Source organism: Schistocerca piceifrons, chromosome 11 (assembly GCF_021461385.2).
Source record: "Schistocerca piceifrons isolate TAMUIC-IGC-003096 chromosome 11, iqSchPice1.1, whole genome shotgun sequence".
Taxonomy (NCBI): Eukaryota; Metazoa; Arthropoda; class Insecta; order Orthoptera; family Acrididae; genus Schistocerca; species Schistocerca piceifrons.
Window position 1 is genome coordinate 168024265 of NC_060148.1, and position 17076 is coordinate 168041340.

At 43.5% G+C, this 17076-nt stretch overlaps 1 protein-coding gene across 2 annotated transcripts in view; it reads right to left on the reverse strand.

The window, feature by feature from the left end:
- Nucleotides 1-10296: 10296 nt before the first annotated feature.
- The window catches only part of LOC124719985 (zinc finger protein OZF-like), a 161316-nt gene continuing 154536 nt past the window's right edge, over nucleotides 10297-17076 (reverse strand). For both annotated transcript variants that reach the window (XM_047245212.1, XM_047245211.1), the window contains exon 8: nucleotides 10297-11698. In XM_047245212.1, the coding sequence (XP_047101168.1) occupies nucleotides 10531-11698 (1168 nt within the window). In that variant the 3' untranslated portion in view covers nucleotides 10297-10530. The remainder of the gene's footprint in view (nucleotides 11699-17076) is intronic.

The following is a 17076-nucleotide window of genomic DNA, read 5'->3' on the forward strand; positions in this document are numbered from 1 at the left end:
ATATACGCTGCAGCGACACCCTCAAATGCTAACTTTTTGTTCACCCCTCACGCGTTGGGAGAAACACACATACTTTGAAACAATCTACTGACCCTCTTCTCATACTGCTAAGCTGCTGTTAATCTCTAATACTTAAATCGCTTTAACTTGACGTAGCCCAATATTAGCTGTATGGGTGCTGTCAAAAACGTGATATATCAGATAGAAATATTAGATTTAGGCAGAATTTGTATGCCTCAGTCCATCAATTCAGATAAAGTGTAGAAGGAGTGGTTAATAAGACTTATTTTACAAGGTCTGCAGTGAAGCACGAACATTTTATTTTATATAACCAGTACAGCTGACTGACAGTACATTCTTTAGGTTATTTTTCAACATAGCCTTCATATCAGTTTAGGCACATATTGCTATGTGCAACGAGTTTGAACACTGGAAATCGTCTTCTCCTTGTAAAATGTAAACTTTCATCACCAGAAATGTCACAATTAATCAAGTATACCCGGCTATTACGCTACTTCACTTCAAAACCCAACGATTCGTCCCCATCTGCAGAGAAAATTTTCATCGGGGATAGTAGCTTTGTCGAATGTCCAATTCACACCCTGGCTCGCCACTGACTACAGCGAAATTCCACTACTGTGAGCTTCCGTGCAGTGGCGTGACGTCACACGTTTCGAATACGCGAGCGGAACTGGTCGTTGACAACTGTTGTCGTCCACTGTTACTATCACCCCGTGGTGGGAGACTGCTACACATCTTCTTCAGCACCGGATTTCAAATTTCATTCAATTTCAGCCCCTCCTCCTTCCTATTAAAATTCCTGGGATGCTTCACAATCTCTATGGCCTCTCTGTGTAGCCTTTCGTGGTACCCACTTGTGGCTGCCAGTACTCGAGTCCGGTCAAAATGAATGTGTTGGTCTCCCGGCTGTAAAGGATGTCCGCAACAGCTGATTTGTCAATCTCCCCTCTTCTGCAACTGCCCTTGTGCACTTAGAGCCATTTTTTTGGCAGTTCCTTTTGTAGTACCCACATGCACCTCCCCACGACTACACGGAATCCTATAAACTCCAGCTTTTTCCAGCGGTTGGAGAGCATTCTTGGCCGATTTTAGGTTATATCATATCTTTCGTGTGGGTGTGTAAATTACTGCAATATTCAACTTTCTCAAGATTTTCCCTATGTGCTCAGTCACGTCCTCAATGAATGGTAGGAAAACTTCCGATTTCACCGGCATTGAGCATCACTATGATTTCTACACGGTAGTCTTAACACTGTCTTCACCTCAGTCAACGAATAACCGTTCTTGAGCAATGCACTAGTGAGATGTTTCAATTCTGTGTCAAGCAGCTCTGGTTCGCAGATGTTCCTTGCTCTATCCGGAAATGTTTTTATCACGCCTCACTTTTGTTGTGGTTGGTGGTTCGAACCCCGGTGTAGGTAATGGGTGTGTGGGTTTTCAGTAAACTGTGTTGCCCAAGCTACCATCTTATTTCTTGAAAACTAGTGTCAAGGAAATTTAATCTCCCGCCTGCCTACTGAATCTTCAGATTGATTCCATTCAGATGTGTGTGAAAACAAACTACTTCCTCCCTGACATGCCACCACAATACATCGATTTCTCGTTCGCAGTTTCTAGTGCCTGTTTCGCTAATTTTTTCATAAAGAAATTCGTTACTTTTGTGTTAGCTGAAGAGCCAACACCATGTTACGAGTGGAGGCTAAAATGCACGCATTTTAGCTCACGCAGGCTGGCGTGAGGAGGAAGAACTATACTGACGTGAGGTCTGGAACATGGCTAGGAATTAGAATTCAGAAAGCGGACGTTATTAGTTTAATACTTAACTTTAATCCATTAATGATGAACGTCGCTCTTCAAGGTACATGATTCACAACATCAATATCAATAGTAACTGAATATGGCGCCTTGCTAGGTCGTAGCAAATGACGTAGCTGAAGGCTATGCTAAACTGTCGTCTCTGCAAATGAGAGCATAAGTAGACAGTGAACCATCGCTAGGAAAGTCGGCTGTACAACTGGGGCGAGTGCTAGGGAGTCTCTCTAGACTAGACCTGCCATGTGGCGGGGCTCGGTCTGCAATCACTGATAGTGGCGACACGCGGGTCTGACGTATACTAACAGACCGCGGCCGATTTAAAGGCTACCACCTAGCAAGTGGGGTGGCTGGTGGTGACACCACACTTACAACTGACCTTAAGGAGCTCCCCGTAGCAACATCACGCATCTGTTCATAGAACTCTTAGTTCCATTTGAAGTACGTGGTTGTGAGGCAATATTTAAACAGTTCCCAATATTGGGAGGAGAAATCCGATTCAGCTGTTGCAACACTTCACTGAGTGGAAACACAGTGAATAGCGACACCACGTCAAAACTAATATGTCCTCCAGATGTACCACTATGCCATTTCACTTACTAATTCTTGATATACGAATCGCATTGTCCCATGTACGGTCATAATAATGTATTGAAGAACTTGGCAATCAAATAAGTGGGCGAACCAATAGCACTCACTATAAGCCTTAGAGGAACATATTCTTTCTGCATCTTCAGCAATCCGTAAAGTCTTGGTGCTCACACAACTGAATGGAACAGAATTTTCTCAATACTCTGTTCAACAGAGGACTTGTTTATCAACCGCGTAAAAGTTTTTAGAACTTTGTCAGTGGGGGTCTTTACTTAGTTTCCTATATGTTGATTGGCAAGGATGGAAATTTTGCCATTAGGCCACGGGTTGGGCCCACGGAACAAATAACAGCCAGTGTAGAATCAGGCATTCATAGTGTGGAAAAGCTTACAGCTGAAGAAATCCGTATAGAAGCCGTAAGGGTATAGTCTCGTGCAAAGCCTCCAAAAAGGGATTTAACTATGGGTTAGAGGAATGCCTTAAAATGCGTGAGTGCAGATAATAGTGTTATCATTCTCCTTGCTGGCATGGGAAACGCAACATTTATTTTGAATGTGACTGACTATCATCGTAAGAGTAATGACTTACTAGATCTGCAAACATATAGGAAACTACTAAAGACACTACTGACAAAGTTCTTAGAAGTGTTAAGCAGTTGATAAAGAAGTCCTCTGTCGAAAAGAGCACTGAGAAAAGTATTTCAAATAGAACTGAGAACAGGCGGGGAACCCCTTCAGCCTGGTTATAGCAAACTTCTTTATGGAAAAATGTGAGAAGCAGGCATTGGAAACTGTGAACAAGAAACCAAATATTTGGTTCCATTATGTAGATGGTATGTTTGTTTTGTCGCGGCATGGCAGGGAGGAACTGGATCGTTTTCACAAACACCTGAACGAGATCAGTCCGAAGATTCAGGAGGCAGGCGCAAGATTAAATTTCCTTCATGCACTAGATTTCAAGAAATAAGATGGCAGCTTGGGCCACACAGCTCACCAAACACACACACACACACACACACACACACACACACACACACAGTTAACTACACTGCGATTCGAACGACCATCCACAACAAATGCGAGGCATGATAAAAACATTTGCGGATAGAGCAAGGAATATCTGTGAGCCAGAGCTGCTTGACGCAGAATTGAAACTTCTCACAAGTGCATTGCTCAAGAATGGTTATTCGTTCACTGAGGTGAAGACAGCATTAAGACCACTGCGTAGAAATCATAGCGATAGTCAATGCCGGTGAAATCAAAAGTTATGCTGCCATTCATTAAGGACATGTCTGGTCACATAGGAAAAATCTTGAGAAAGCAGAACATTGCAGTAATTTACACACCCACACAGAAGATACAAGATCACCTAAAATAGCCCAAGGATGCTCCTCATCTGCTGGAAAAAGCTGGAGTTTATAGGATTCCGTGTAGTTGTGGGGAGGTGTACCTGGGTATTACAGAAAGAACTGTCAAAAACGACTAGAAGAGCACAAGAGCAATTGCAGAAGAGGGGAGATTGATTGATAGATCAGCTGTTGTGGAACATTCTTTACAGCCAGGAGACCAACACATTCATTTCGATAGGACTCAAGTACTGGCAGCCACAAGCGGATAGCAGGAAAGGCTTTACAGAGAGGCCATAGAGATTGTGAATCACCCCAGTAATTTTAATAGGAAGGAAGCGGGCGTCAAATTGAATGAAATTTGGATTCCAGTGCTGAAGAAGATGTGTACCAGTCTACCACCGTGGGGTGATAATAACAGTGGATGACAGCAGTTGACAACGGGCAGTTTCACTCGCATATTCAAAACACGTGACGTCACGCCACTGTAGAGAAGCTCATGGGGCAGAAATTTTGCTGTGGTCAGTAGCGAGCCAGGGCGTGAATCGGACATTCAACAAAGCTACGATTCCCCGGGAAAATGTCCTCCGCAGATGGGAACAAATCGTCGGGTTTTGAAGTGAAATCCCTTAGCCCTATGACATGATAGCCTGGAATATTTTAGTAATTGTGATCTTGTCCTTGCATGCTCAGACATGTCGCAAAGTGTTGCCTGTCCTCCTCTGAAAATAATCATTGGCCTCCTTAGTTCTTCCTCAGTGAGGAAAAAGGCGAATACTGCTTGGAGCAAGGTCTGTAGGGAGGGTAGTCGATAATGTCCAAGCAAAACCATTTCTATATTGTGACAGTCTTCTCGGCGGTATCAGATTGTGCCTCATCAGGACAAAAGGCAATGCTGGCAGTCAAAACTCCTTGCCATTTTCTCGCAACTGCTTCACACAATCTTGTCAAGATCTCACAGTATTGGCCAGCAGTCATTGCATTTCCTCTTTCCGAAACCTCCACGAGTATAACATCTGCGAAGTCCCAAAACACTGTAGCCATCAGATTCCTGGCAGAAATCTGCCAACATCTTTGGAGAGGAGGGGTATTTCAACTCCATTGAAGACTGGGTCCTGATTTTTTTTTTGGGGGGGGGGGGGGGAGGGGGAAGGGGGGGGGGGCGTAGTGTAGTGGTGGATCCATGTTTTGTCTCCCGTGACAACGCAGCGAAGAAGATTGTTCCCTTCCGCTGAGAACCATCACAAAACTTGCAGACTGCCCCAGTGCAAGTATCCTTGCATCAGTTAGTCAGATTTCGTGGAACACATCGTGAACAAACTCTCAGTACAGCAGGATATCGTGAACAACGTGGCGAATGCTTCTGAAAAACATTCCAAATTTTCCTGTCATTTGCCGTAATGTGATCCTCCTGTTGTCCCGAAGCAGTTCCTCCTCGCAAGCTGTGCTAAGATCTGTCGATGCCGTGCTGTTTTGGCTCCTTGCGGTCCTCCACACTGTTCAGTGACATGCTGGTGTTCATTACAGTCTCACCGTAAACCACTGCCAGAGACCTGTAGTCCAAATGAGTCACCATTTGTGTTTACCTACAACTAGTGCTGTAGGTCGTGGGTGGCTGAAACTCTGTACGGTCGCTAACTGCATGCATCACAAGTACCACACACTATTAATTTCTCTACAACAGATGAAACTCCATGAAAAGCTGCCTCATAACCTTAGTTTCTGATCACCTCTTGCACTTATATTGGACTCAGATTCTTTCTGAAGCTTATAGAAGCCACCTTTGAGTAAATGAAAATTGTTCCTATCTCTAATATTCTGCTTGTGAATTGCTATGTTCATCCTAAGTTCACTCTTGCTATCAACTACAAATACTCACATCAAAAAAAGTTTTGCATCACCTCGGTTCCAAGAGATCTGAAACCTGTACAGAAAATTGAAATAGATGTCGACATGAACATCATTTCTGCCCTTTTTATTGCTCATGAAAACCATACATTGCATGTTCTACCACCTTGCAGCGAGACTTTCAGAGGTGGTGGTCCAGACTACTGCACACACCGGGCCTCTAATACCCAGTAACACATCCTGTTGCATTGATGCATGCCTGTATTGGTTGTGGCATACTCTCCACAAGTTCATCAAGGCACTATTGGTTCAGATTGTCCCACTCCTCAATGGCAATTCAGCGTAGATCCCTCAGAGTGGTTGGCGGGTCACGTTGTCCCTAAACAGCCCTTTTCAATCTATAATAGAACGTTAGATAGGGTTCATGTCTGGAGAATATGCTGCCTACTAGTTGAGCAATGTTATTATCCTCAAGGAAGTCATTCACAAGATATGCACGATGGGGGCGTGCGAACCATCATCCGTGAAGATGAATGCCTCGCCAATATGGTTACACTATCAGTCGGAGGATGGCACTCGTGTATCGTACAGCTGTTACGGCACCTTCCATGACCACCAGCAGCATATGTCAGCCCCACATAATTTCACCCCAAAACAGCAGGGAACCTCCATATTGCTGCACTCGCTGGACAGTGTGCCTAAGGCATTCAGCCTGACCAGGTTGCCTCCAAACACGTCTCTGACAATTGTCCCGTTGAAGGCATATGCGACACTCATCGGTAACGAGAACGTTATGCTAATCCTGAGCAGTCCATTCTGCATGTTGTTGGGCCCATCTGTACCACACTGCATAGTGTCGTGGTTGCAAAGATGGACCTCGCCACGGGCGTCGGGAGTGAAGTTGTGCATTATGCAGCCTATTGCACACAGTTTGAGTCATAAAACGACATCCTGTGGCAGCACGAAAAGCATTATTCAATATGGTAGCGTTGTTGTCAGGGTTCCTCCGAGCCATAATCCGCAGGTAGCGGTCATCCACTGCAGTAGTAGCCCTCGGGCGGCCTGAGCGAGGCATGTCGTCGACAGTTCCTGTCTCTCTGTATCTCCTCCATGCCCGAACAACATTGCTTTGGTTCACTCCGAGACGCCCGGACACTTCCCTTGTCGAGAGCCCTTTCTGTCACAAAGTAATAATGCGGATGCGATCGAACCGCGGTATTGACCGTCTACGCACAGTTGAACTACAGACAACATGAGCCGTGTACCTCCTTCCCGGCGGAATGACTGGAACTGATTGGATATCGAACCCCATCCATCTAATAGGCACTGCTCATGCATGTTTGTTTACATCTTTGGGCACGTTTAGTGACATCTCTGAACAATCAAAGGGACTGTGTCTGTGATACAATATCCACAGTCTACGTATCTTTTCAGGAGTTCTGGGAACCGGGTGGATGCAAAATTTTTTTTGATGTGCGTAAAATAATTATGTAGTAGAAGTTTTGGTATGTATGCATAAGTATCCGTAGGTCCTCGATCAGGGTTCTGTAATGTGTTCAGTTATCAATTTTACGCAATATTCTTACTGCCTGTGAATTTTAAAATTTTCCTGGCGAATTGACTGTTCAAACAAATTTCGAACTTGCAGCCAGTTGTCCTTTAATACTTCGCACGATATTTCAACTGGGCACCTGCCAGTCATCTTCAGGTGAGCCATCGCAGACTGGCGAAAACTTCCTCCATTCTGCAATATATAGCGTACTGTAACTATTCTGCGCATGCATCGAAAACTTGATAGTTGAGCCACACTGCCCGCCGGCAGCGCCCTCGCTGGTGGAACAGCGGAACTCAGTCGCCCTCTGCGTTGCTGTTTGCCACAGCCGTCGATGCACTCTGTCATCTTCGATTTGAGCAAAACGTGGACATGATGGGATTCCATGCACTGTCCAGCTGGTAGCCGCTGTCACGGTTTAACAGATTTTAAGCCAGTCACATTTCTACGGATTCTTTAATAATGGAGTCCCAGAGAGACATTGCTGTGGACAAAATCATTGTTTTCTCATACTCCATTGTATGTCCAGTAGAAATATAATGTTCAGCAATAGCGGACTTGCTTGGCTGCAAAAGGCGGGTGTAACGTTGATGTTCAGTGCAGCGTTCAGGTATGTGGATGACACTTTCATAGTGTGGCCTCATGGAGAAGATAAATTAATGGAGTTTCTACATCATGTCAACTTCATTCATAGTAACATCCTGTTCATCATGGAAATAGAGAAAGATGGATGTCCTCGTTCGAAGGAAGAATGGTGGTTCTCTAGGGCAATCAGTTTACCAGAAACCCATTCAAACTGATTTGTACCTGCAAGCATCGAGTTGCCATGAGTTTGCTTAAAACACTCGTTGATAGAGCTCATACTGTCTCAGATCTAGATAGCTTACCTCAAGAACTCGCCCATCTAAAGACAGTATTCAGCGAAAATGGGTATTCCATCCGGCAGATTAACAGGGCACTAACAGTTAAAACTAAGAAGCAGGAAGTGAATAAGGAGGAGAACATGCCGGAACAATCTTTAGCTTTTCTTCCTTTCGTTGGCAACACTTCGTTTAAAATAGCAAGAATCCTCCGAAAATTTCAGGTAAAAGTGGTTTTTTGCCCACCATCGAAGATTGCGGACCTTGTGGGATCAGTTAAGGACAATCTGTTACTACGAAAGGCCGGAATTTAAAAGATACCGTGCCAGTGTGGTATGGCTTACATAGGTCAAACCACATGCACCGTCAAAGAACACTGCACTGAACATCGTTACACCCGCCTTTTGCAGCCAAGCAAGTCCGCTATTGCTGGACATTGTATTTCTAATGGACATTCAATGGAGTATGAGAAAACAATGATTTTGTCCACAGCAACATCTTTCTGGGACTCCATTATTAAAGAATCCGTAGAAATACGACTGGCGGAAAATCTGTTAAACCGTGACAGCGGCTACCAGCTGGACAGTGCATGGAATCCCATCATCTCCACGATTTGCTCAAATTGAAGACGACAGAGTGCGTCGACTGCCATGGCAAACAGCAACGCAGAGGGCGACTGAGTTCCGCTATTCCACCAGCGAGGGCGGTGCCGGCAGGCAGTGTGGTTCAACTATCAAGTTTTCGACGCATGCGCAGAATAGTTACAGTACGCTATATATTGCGGAACGGAGGACGTTTTCGCCAGTCTGCGACGGCTCACCTGAAGATGACTGGCAGGTGCCCAGTTGAAATATCGTGCGAAGTATTGAACGACGACCGGCTGCAAGCCCGAAATTTGTTCTTACTGCCTGTTTCTGTAGAATAAACAACTGTTTGACCCTAGCTGCATTACCACATAAGAATGTGCCATAATAGCACAGTACTAATGAAATTATGCAATGTATACTAAAAATCCCATTTACGAGTTAAAATGTCACAACTTGTGCTGAGAGGACGTAGTATGAGGGAGTCTATTGTGAGCGGTGTGGTCTGGAGACGTTTAGCTTTCACAAATGGGAATGATTCATTCATGAAAAAATGTGTTTCACAAAGCAGCTGTTCAGTTTGAAGACTGGTTTATGCTGCTTTTTATTCTCGTCCACGTCATAAAAGCCTCTTCAGAACTTTTCACTTGAACCTCTTTTTGTATTCAAGCCTTGGTCTCTCTCTACAGTCTCTCTCTACAGTCTCTCCCCCCCCCCCCCCCCCCCTCCCCTCCACTAACTTCCATTATGAAACTGATGATTCCTTGATGCCTCAGACTGTGTCCTATCAACCTTTCCCTTCTTTTAGTCAAGTTGTGAATAATTTTTTGCCCCCCAATTTGATTTAGTACCTCCTCATTACATACTTGATCTACCCACGTAGTCTTCAGCTTTCTTCTGTAGCATCACAATTCAAAAGTTTGTTCTTGTTGCAACAGTTTCTTGTCCATGTTTCACTTCTGTACAAAGCTACACTCCACACAAATACCTTCAGGAAAGCGTCCGGACACTTGAATCTGTATCTAATGTTAATGAATCTCTTTTCAGGAACGTCTTCCTTCCTATTGTGAATATACATTTTTTACCCTGTCTTATTTGACCATGATAAGTTATTCTGCTGCTCAAACAGCAAAGCAAAACTCATCTACTATTTTAAGTGTCTCATCTCCTAATCTAATTCCCCCAGCATCACTCGATTTAATTCGATGACGTGCCATTAGCTTTCATTTAAATTTTGTTTATATACATCTGTGTTAAGGCACTATCCACTTTGTTCAACTGCCCTTGCAATTATTCTGTGATCTCTGACAGAATTACTGTGTCACTGGTGAGCCTTTAAGTCTTTATTTCTTCTCCCTGTACTTCACATCCCTTTCAAAATTACTTCTCTGTTTCCTTTACTATTGAATAACACTGGTGATAGGCTACAACTGTCCGTCTCACTCCTAGAGTACTTCTCGCCTTTCACATCCTTTGACTCTTGTAACTTTAGTCCGGTTTCTGTACAAGCTCTAAATAAATTTCGCTTCCCATATTTTACACGTGCTACCTTCGTGAAGCTATATTTTTGAAAAACTGATGGCCAGCAAATCAGTCTTAAAGCTAGATGTTAAGGCCCTGAATAATGATTAAAATAAAACTCTATGAAGTTTGCACCAGGTGACTGCAAAAGATAAATTATCATTTTATAGTTCTCCCATTCTGCTTAGTTTATTATTTAACATAATAGGCACATATCAATAACATTCTCGGATACAGAACAAAAATCTGATTGCTCGACAACACTGGGAAGTCACAAACTCCATTCGCCAGTGCAAAACATGACAACATTGCCCCGAGAACAATTTAGAATACCTCGAGTCTCTTCGTAAACACACGTATTTGTTACTAGTGCCATTAGTGAAAGAGGAAGGGCTCTTACGAGATTTGCTTCTCTGGGCCTTTCGCGTGCACCCGCCGGTGGCGTTTCACGTGACTCGACACGGCAAAGCACTTGCCGCATATGTCGCAGCTGTACGGCTTCTCACCCGTGTGCACCCTGCCGTGTGCATTGAGAGAGCTGAGGTAGCAAAACGTCGCTCCACAGAGTCCGCAGCTATAAGGCCTCTCGCCGGAATGACTCTGCAAGTGTCTCTTCAGAGTGTTCAGCTCGGCAAACTGCCTCTCGCACAGATTGCAGCTGTAGGGCTTCTCGCCCGTATGCGTCAGTCTGTGCCTCTTGAGAGTCGCAGACCACATGAAGCTTTCGCCGCAGACATCGCAGCCGTAAGGCCTCTCGTCCGTGTGCCTCCGCGTGTGCGCCTTCAGGCTGTTCGGCGCGGCGAAGGAGCTCCCGCAAATTTCGCAGCTGTACTTTTTCTTTCCGGTGTGGAGTTGCCTGTGCGTTTTGAGTTTGTCCAGAAGAGAGAAGGACAGCCCGCAAACGTCGCACCGGTACGGCGTCTCGCCCGTGTGCAGCCGCAGGTGCCTCTTCAGGCTGTCGGAGTGGCCGAAGGTCCTCCCGCAGATTTCGCAGCGGTGAGGCTTCTCGTCGGAGTGCGTAATTTTGTGGTTGTGGAGGTGAATCCACTGGACGAAAGCTTTGCCGCAAATTTCGCAGGCGTACGGCCTCTCCCCGGAGTGAGTCCGCGTGTGAATGTTCAGGCTCTGGGGCGTCGGGAAGGCCTTGCCGCACGTATCGCAGCTGTGAGGACGTTTTCGGGGCTTCCGTCCGTCGTGAGGCAGCTCGGATCTTCCGGAAGTCTGAAGAGCCCCCCGTAGCCCGTCCTCGTGAGCAGTCACGTGTCCGAGCAGAGACTCTGCGTCGTCGAACACCTCCCCGCACACTCTGCAGATGTGGTCCGGAGGTGGCACACCCGGTACGTGGGTGAACACGTGGAGTACGAGGCTGTGCTTTAATGTAAAAGCTGAAGAGCATGAACTACATTCAAAGTCTTGCCCGACACTCTGTCTCGCTGCAGTATTACAGTTGCTGTGAGGTGCGCTCTCGTGCATCCGATACTGCGACAATCCCACATCGGTACCGACTCGTCCCGCCAGGGCAGGAATTGCTGTTTCTGTTGACGCAGTGGCGAAGAACCCAAATCTGTGGAGCATAATGTGAATGTATTAAACATACATTATTTCAAAAATTAAAAATAAAAACAGTATTAAATCATATTGTACAACATGCACACTGAAATGTAACCACCGTAGTCAGGTTATGACGTATTACACGATCTCGGCATTTAACGAAGAACCTGATACCTCAGCATACTTGGTTCCTGTATATTGTCACTTCAGGATTTTAGCAATAACACACAATTTTGAACAGACAATTAACACTTTTGGTTAATAATTTGAGTATTTCGTTTTATTCTGACTTCAAACCTCAGTCCATGCATAATTTGCAATCTGTAATAATAATAATAATAATAATAATAATAATGTGATGGGATGATGGGCACTACATTGTTTTATGTCACATGAAAGTGTATTAATTAATGTAAAACAGAGTAGAGATGACTGCATGCAGTGAATACAGCTGCTGTATATCTGAAAGCATTTAACAAACCTTAAGACAAATAGGAAATTTCTAAAAGCAAAACTGTATGTTATGTGAAATGATTAGATCTCAATGAATGTAACAAATATTGTTGAACCACTTGTCACGTATTATCCGGTGAAAAATTGTTAATGTATAATAAATTTAACTTGTTTGCTACATTATGCAGCATTCATTTTTCATTATTTAGAAGAAGGTCTTTTATTTCATTTTAAATTTTTACACCCTGCCACTCTGCATACATTATCACTGCACTAATTTAGCAGTTATGTTGGCTGTAAAGTGCACAGGCTTAATATGAAAACGTCATTTGGGCAGACTATAGCCTTTACGTTACTACAGACACACAAAACATTCATGAAAATTAATAATATGCTGCATAATTTGTGTATATGTTCAATAATCTTGTGTGTGTGTGTGTGTGTGTGTGTGTGTGTGAGAGAGAGAGAGAGAGAGAGAGAGAGAGAGAGAGAGAGAGAGTATAAAGGTGTGTACAAATCAAGAACATCCCCATCTGGAGATATAGCTACAATTATAACTTCACTGTTCTACACAGTATTCTGAAACGGAGGAAAGAAAGGAGATTATGGTTTAAGGATTTGTCAATGGTTACCTCATTAGAGACAGAATACAAATTCAAACTGAAGTGGGATGGGAAAGGAAATCAGCAGAGTCCTTTTGAAAGGAACCGTGCCAACCAACATTCTGCTTTATTGATTTAAGGAATCCGTTGATGATCTAAATGCGGATGGCCAGGGAGGAATTGCAAATGCCCAGATGCCAAATGCACTGTCATCCTTGTCAGGTACAGAATACCACGATCTTAACACCTGATTCCAGACATACGACACCACAATCTCACGACTGGACCAGATGGTGAGTGTGTTGCAATTTCTACAGAGGGTAACTGGTCCAGTTGTTAAAAGTGTTCTATCAACCTCATCAAGCTTTCGACACCTAGGACCGGAATAAATTTTTTATAAATTCTGAAAGTAGCAGAGGTACAATAATGTAAACTAAAGATTATCTACGACTTGTACAGAAACTAGACTACACCTATAGGAGTCAAAAAACGTGAGAGGGAAGCAGGGGTTGAGAATGGAGTGAGACATGGTTGTACCCTCATCACAATGTTATTAAATCTGTACAGTGAGCTAGCAGTAAAGAAAATCAGAAGAAATTCGGAAAGGGAACAGAAGTTGAGGCAGAGAGTGTTAAGACTTTGAGGTTTGCAGATGACATTGTAATTCTGTCAGAGACAGCAGAGGACTTTGAAGAGCAGTTGAACGGCAAGGATACCGTATTCAAAAGATGGTTAATACATGATATTAAATAAAAGTAAAATCAGGATAGTGGAATGCAGGTGATGATTTGGAATTAAATTAGGAAATATGTGACTGTAAAAGTAGTATATGAGTTTTGCTATTTGGACAGTAAAGTAACTGATGGCCAAAAGTATACAGAATATAAAATGCAGATTGGCAGCAGCAAGAAAATCATTTCTGAAAAATAGAAATGTGTCAAACCCGAATATAAATTAAGTGTTAGAAGTCTTTTATGGAGATATTTGTCAGTACAAGAAAGGTGCAACATAGTGTAGTTGAATTAAATCACACGATGCTAGGGGAATTAGATAAGGAAATAAGGTGCTGAAAGTAGTAGACAGGGTTTTACTATTAGGAAACAAAGATAACTTACAATGATAGAAGTAGAGAGGATAGGAATTTTAGACAAGCAGTAACAAGAAAAGCACTTCCACTTTTTTTAATAAAATAAAAACACAAAATTTTAGCATGTTTTATAGTCTTTATTTATTTAGTTAACCCATTTTCAGCTTACATCACATTGTAAATCATTGCAGAGGATGAAAAACATTTTTTAAACACCTTTTTTGTGTTTCTTGTCTTTACTATTATTCTTCTGTCTATAGTTTAGTTTAATCACTACTACAATTTTGATTAGTTTGTTCCACTTGGCAATGTGAAATGCTTTCCAAAGGTCTACAAATGCTATACAAACTTATTCTGTCGACCGTAGAGCTACCCTCAGTTATACTGCGAAGGCACGGGAGTCGATCTATTGCCCCTCTGCCTTAAGGATTCTGCGGGCACTACATGCCATGGTTACCACGGTCTATGCCTTCTCAGAGGCCAAATTCACCTTCATATAAATTGGCTTTACTTATGTTCTTAAAGTGTCTGTGTATTATTTTTGGTAATATTTTCGAAAGTGTGAGCTCGGATGCTGAATGTGCTGTGATTTTCACACATGGCTGCTCTGTTCTTCTTTGGAATCGTTATCACAATACTTTTCTTAAAGTTTTTTGGGACGATACCAGTTTCGCACAAGTTATTCCAGAAGAATGGTCATTATTGAGGGACACCACAGGAATGATCGCTGGAAGCACAAAGGTCCAGTAGACACGAGCCCTAAAGTGCATACCTTAAGAGTACGACCAATTTTTTCATCTTCAATATTGTGAAACAAATCTCTTGTACTGCACACTCTTTGCTTTCCATATTACGAGAGGTGGTAGTATGGACCCGAACAGCTGAGCCTCGGTTGGAGCGATGGCGTATTAAAGTAAACGTCGACAAGTGTGAAGCAGTTCTGTTCACACGCAGACCGAAACTACTGTGCAAACATCAACACTGTAGACCAATAACACTACATACACGCCCAATACGTTTCCGAGAGAAAGTCAGATACCTTGGTGTCTGGCTGGACCGGAAACTTACATGGGGGGAACCACATCGAATACGTTGCCAACCGAGCGCACACGAGGCTCAAACAGCTCTACCCAATGCTCAACAGGGAAAGCACACTGAATAGGAGGGTGTCGAGGTCCATATACGTGACACTGATTAGACCTCTGATGACATACGCAGCTCCTGTCTGGGGATATACAGCTCCTACACGACTGCGCCACCTGCAGATCATACAGAACAAGGTGCTACGAATCATTAGCAACGCTCCACGCTACACATGCACTGTAGATCTTCACCATGAATACCGCCTTGATACCCTCAAGGAAGTATTCAAAAAACACGCCACACGACTATACAGGAACTCGAGACACTCGAGCAATCCTTTCGTCCTCACTCTGGGAAACTACGATCACAACCACAGGTGGAAGCACAAGCGGCCAAAGACACTGCTAGCTAGGGCATAGCCACCTATGGTAAACTAACATACGCAAACAGCGACAAACGTCGGTAAGCCCCTCCATATCAGCAACACTGACTGGCAACTACCAGCTGCTATTAGTGCTGACCAACAGGCCACAGCAGGGACACCGACAAGCTCGCCCACAGACGCACAAACAAGCTGCCAACATTCCCTCACACTGTGCTTCCGGTATATGACCTATCCGACACAAGACCGATAACAAACCTAACTGTTGCAGGTTGCTGACGCTGAACGAGGACTCTGTAGCAGCACCCAGCGCCAGCCGCCGAGCAGCAAAAACGCACAACGTCAAGGTATCGACACACACGATACCCACTACTAACAAAGCCTATCCTTGCACGACCTATCGCAGGCAGCAAGACAACCGCTACTGCTCTTACCACCCGACCTAACTATCGCAGAGGTTTTTTTCCCTTGGCTCTTGCCACGGCACTTTTTTTCCTCTGACCTTCAAACCACTACCCTTCGTCCGATTTCGACCAATCTATCTCCAGATGAGCGCGTATTGATGGTTAACCCTAACCAGACGTACGCAAACATCGCAGTACCCACATCCTGCGACACCTCACTTTAGTGAATACTAACCCCTATGCAGAGATGGCAGTAGACCTTTTGTGTTGGCCATCATGCCGGTGTGGGCGTGGAGGGGCTCCACCTCTATTGAAAAAAAAAAAGTATGGACCAAAACAAGAGAAAAATGTTAAGTAAATATTGGGTTCTAAAATGCACACCTTAAGAGCTATGAGTACATTTTTGAAGAGAAGAGATGTGCTTCAAAGTGGTGAAGATGAACAAGCACTCACAACTCTTGAGGAACACATTTTAGAGCTTAGTGTTTACTAGACTTTTTGCTTTGAATGAACATTCCTGTCACATCCCTGAATATTCACCATTCCTCCTGGAACAGCCAGTATACCACTGACAGGTGGTTGCCTTGGTTCTGCATCTAATGCTTTAAGTACTCCACTGACAAACAAAAGTCAGCAAATGTCTGAACTTGGGCTTTGGAAGCGACCGGTTTGGTGCACAAATCAGGCTTCCTTGTTATCTTTTCCAACCAGTACTGAGTGTGGCTAGACTTCTGTGGTGGTTCCACATCAAACTGCTCCAGAAGGATCCTCCCGGGTATTTGAGGTATTCACTGGCTTCAGTGCTCAGTCACAAAGTCCAACAACATTGGTTCCTTTGTTCTATTTACATAAATTGCAATGACTGATATGCAATAAATTGATACGAGAGAGTTTTTATTGAGAAACTACAGAACGGTGTTTAGAATTATTTACAATATTATATGTAACAAAAGTATTGAATTGATCTATAGAACCATTTTGTTTGAAATGGACCCTCGAATGATACTTCAACAGAAGTAAACTATAATGAAGTACGTCACACCTTTAAAAATAATATATACACGAAATGGAAGTTTTTGTGCAATATTATGCTTTTTGTGAAGATATTTTACACAGAATCTTTAACCAGCTTACTGAAAAATATCAAGTTGCAAATGTTCTTCTCGTCTGGATGAAATTTGTGTGAAGATATCCTAAATTTACATATTAACCAGAGTTTACAACAGCAGTTGCGATCTTTAACAGTGTTGACATTAGACGTAAGGTCTGCGGACAGTTTATCGACCGATAACATTGAGATTATATCACGTAAAATTCACACGCGGTACTACAGGAATATTCCTTATTAATGGTATCAGATTGGTTTGTGTCCCCGATCTG